The sequence below is a fragment of the Coffea arabica genome, chromosome 10e, assembly GCF_036785885.1.
Source record: "Coffea arabica cultivar ET-39 chromosome 10e, Coffea Arabica ET-39 HiFi, whole genome shotgun sequence".
NCBI lineage: Eukaryota > Viridiplantae > Streptophyta > Magnoliopsida > Gentianales > Rubiaceae > Coffea > Coffea arabica.
In genome coordinates this window covers 44,293,735-44,297,673 of record NC_092328.1, presented here as the reverse complement: position 1 = coordinate 44,297,673, position 3,939 = coordinate 44,293,735, and the positions used below count along the sequence as shown (strand labels likewise).

General features: G+C 35.8%; 1 protein-coding gene across 1 annotated transcript; it reads left to right on the top strand.

Moving 5' to 3' along the window:
- The first annotated feature begins 1,070 nt into the window (after positions 1–1,070).
- On the top strand, positions 1,071–3,284 carry LOC113711318 (transcription termination factor MTEF18, mitochondrial-like). The gene has a single exon (XM_027234480.2). The coding sequence runs from the start codon at positions 1,398–1,400 to the stop codon at positions 3,177–3,179; it is 1,782 nt and encodes a 593-aa protein (XP_027090281.2). The 5' UTR covers positions 1,071–1,397; the 3' UTR covers positions 3,180–3,284.
- The last annotated feature ends 655 nt before the right edge of the window (positions 3,285–3,939 follow it).

Here is a 3,939-nt window from a genome sequence, read left to right as displayed (position 1 = left end):
CTTAAATATCCCAAAAATATGCTCTAAAAACTCTGCTACAGCAAAATTTTTCAAAACTACCCTCAAAAACAGCTAATCCAAACGGAGCCCTAATTTTTACTTCAAATGTCTTTAAATGTCATAGAGTTGAGAAAATTATAGGAACATTCTGATAGCTAGAACAATAATATGTCAAGCGTTATGAACTTGAAGTCTCTCCTAGCATTGTTTTTGGTGTAAATAGTTTTTATTTTTTAACATATTTCCATTCAAGACACATACTCTAACAAAGCTTGATCCTAGTTGAATTTGGAATTCAGTTTTCAAAATCAAAAGCTTCTAAAAGTCCTAACTAGTAAAACGAATGATGCTTATGCAAAACTGCTCCAATCTTAAAGGTCTTTTACCTTTTACCTTGAGAATGATTATTCATTTTCGGCAATATCTTGTGAGTTAACTGAAAAGAAGTTAAAGTTCCACTTCTTCATGTAATATTCCAAATAAAGAGATTTTAATTTTCCTGAAAAAAAAAAGAATTTTATGGTAAAATTCATAATAATATATATTTCCATATACACATAAACTAAAAATTTGTATAAACAGATTGAAAGGAGAAAAAGAGAAGAAGAGCAGGAATATCTTTACATTCTTGAATTGCAAGAAAGATTTTATAGTGTAGATTTTTTTTTGTTTTTTGATAGTTACAAGCATTGTAGAAACAGTTAATTTTGACATATTGTCGTGATTTATATGGACATGAGAAACAGTTAATTTTTTAAAATTACAACGAACTAGCCAATTAATAAAAAAGTATTAGAATTGACTTTAGAATTAGTTCGTAGATCGAAACTAACTTTATGAATTCGACATCAACGGTCAAAATGTTTTATTAACATTGCATTAAAGATTCACGCCAAAATATCTTCAAAAGCAGAAAAGGAAAATCCTTGTCGACACCACAAAGTACAAATTACATCTATAAGTTCATCTACAATATCCTAATTAACCCATTTTTCTTAAACATTATTCAAAGAAATATATTGAGCTTTTCCCTCAAAATGTCAAGAAATAGCTTGGGCTGGGTCAGCCAGGAAATACCCAAATTCCAAACCCAACAAGATCGAGTTCCTTTACTTACGTCTGCCAGGCCCCAGACCCACAAAAACTTATTCAGACGCTCGCCGTCGCCTCTTTCTCTGTCTCTGCAATCTTGCCGGCCGCCGAACTACCGGAAGCGCTTCCTGCCATTTGTCCGGCCGCCCAAGTCCCGGAGTTGCTTCCCTTCAGTCTTTTCTGAGGTGGGTTTCTCTTGCTATTCTTGGTAGACTTTATACTTTATCGCTTCCCATCACAGAGCAATTTGTTATGGTATTAACTTTTTGGAGAGTTTATAAGCATTGTAGTTTGTATCGTTTGGGATGCTAATTCTCAAAATCAGCAAAAGAGTGCCTGAAAGTATGATTTCCCAGCTCAATAACCTGTTAAAGTTTCCCCCAATCACTGAAAAAAGATTAGCTTTACAGAGCCATACTCCGTTTTTTCTTTCTTTAAGAAGGATTCAAATTAAGTGCTTCCATAGTTCTGGACCAGTTCGTTGTCCAAAAGTTGCACTGGTTGAATCTCCGTTGCCCATTTCTAGTTCTGTGATTAAAATTTCGCGGGTTGCGAGGAGTGATGCACAGGCTGCACTTTTTGAGTACTTGCACTATACTAGAGGATTCACTTATATGGATGCAGAGCATATTAGTAAGAATTCGCCCCATTTTGTTGAAAATTTGGTAATGAAGGTGGAAAATGAGCAGGATGTTTCGAGGGCATTGTCCAAGTTATTGAGATATTATCCCATAAATGAGTTTGAACCATTTTTAGAGAGCTTGGGATTGAGACCAACTGAACTTTCACTTTTCCTTCCGGCCAACTTGATATTTCTGGCTGATGATCATATGCTTCTTGATAATTTTCATGTTCTTTGTGATTATGGTATTCCTCGTGTGGAGATAGGGAAGATCTACAAGGAAGCAGCTGAAATTTTTGGATATGAGTTTGGAAGGTTAAATACCAAGTTGAGGGCTTATGAGGATTTAGGTCTTAGTAAACCTACCGTGATAAAGTTGGTTACTTCTTGTCCTTCAATTTTGGTTGGTGATGTGAACAAGGAACTTGTTGACGTTCTTAATAAGCTGACAGAACTGGGGTTTCAAAGGGACTGGATTGGGGGTTATCTCTCCAGCAGACACAGTTACAGTTGGAACAGGATGCTTGACACAATGACTTTTCTTGTTGAAGTTGGTTTTGGTGATATGCAGATTGGGGATTTGATTAGGAAAAATCCTGCATTTCTGCTTGAAGGTTCAGGGAAGCAGATATATGTATTGTTTGGTCGGTTACTCAAATTGGGCCTTAAGATGAATGAGGTCTATCTTTTGTTGTTGGAAAATCCGGAGATTCTATCACCAAAATGTGCCAAAAATGTTTGGAAAGCATTGTATTTCCTGTTTGAAATAGGAATGGAAACGGATCATATTGCAAAATTTCTACGTACCCACATTCAACTTTTGGCTTCACATTCTTTAAAAGGGCCAAAGACTGTGTTGAGAAGTTTAAATGGTGACAGGCAGAAGTTACTTCAAGTTATGAGTGAAAACCCCTCAAAGTTTTTTGCTTTGGCTTTTAAATCAAATATCAGTAGCATTGAGCAGATACGGGCCAAGAATCCGGGCAAAATGTTGCAGAAAACTGCATTTCTGTTGAAATTAGGTTATATCGAAAACTCAGATGAGATGGGAAAAGCATTAAAGAAGTTCCGGGGCAGGGGAGATCAGTTACAGGAGAGGTTTGATTGCTTGGTGCAAGCTGGATTGGACTCCAATGTTGTAGTAGATATGATCAGGCAAGCTCCTACAGCTTTAAATCAGTCCAAAGATGTGCTTGAGAAAAAAATTGCCTATTTGATAAGTTTAGGATACCCTGTTGTGACCATTGCAGCATTTCCCACATATCTCTGCTATGATATAGGGAGAATTAACCGGAGATTTAATATGTATTTGTGGCTGAAAGAAAGAGGTGCTGTAAAGTCCATGATATCTCCAAGCACACTTCTTGCTTGTTCAGAGGCACGCTTTACAAAATATTTTGTTGATGTACATCCAGAAGGTCCATTGAAATGGGAAAGTTTAAAAAAGTCATCATTGTCAAGCTAGATCAAAGTTCATTGTATTTGTGGCATCCCATTTTTGACCTAAGGGGCTTGTAAGTGTAGAATTATAAACATGCAGCTTTAATAAAATCTAGTCAAATTTTATGCCTGTGCCTAAAAAATGTTGAAGCTCTGTTCAATTGTTTATTCATTTCCTTTCTTTTTCAAATCACTTAAATATACAACTTGTGTGTGTGTGTATACAACTTCCTTTAGTAACCTGCTATATCTTGTTCCAATAATCCATCCATTGAGGTGGTTAGTCACTGTATGCTGTTCTTCAGCAGAATCACCGGTTGCTGCCTTGTCAAACGCAGGAATCAGATGTAAAATTCCATTTTTGTGAAACTAGGATGTGTTTTTAGCTCCAAAAATTTTCTTATTATGTGATCTGAAGTTCAACTGGCTGGTTATGGGAATAGCCTGGAATGAGCTATTTCATTTATAAATATGTATCCAAAGCTTGCTTTTGTCAATTATTAGGGTTCCATTGATCATTGCATGTCTGTCCTTCGCCTCATATTAGATGGTCACTTTTTGCACCAGAATTTATGTTCATCAATTTAATTGAAGATATATTCTGTTTTATCAATTCATTTGGTCATGCCTCTTGGCTTGTATAATTCATCAATTCAAGCATCCAGTTAAGGTACTCTTTTTGATGATTCTGGAACTGGCTGCATTTTGACTATATCTCTTCGTGTTTTTACTTTGTTTAGTTGTAGAAATTCTCCAACTTTTTGAGCATCAATGCCAATAAAATT

What these genes read in the sequence shown, in the direction of transcription:
- LOC113711318 (XM_027234480.2), top strand. Translation starts at nt 1,398, where the DNA reads ATGCTAATTCTCAAAATCAGCAAAAGAGTGCCTGAAAGTATGATTTCC.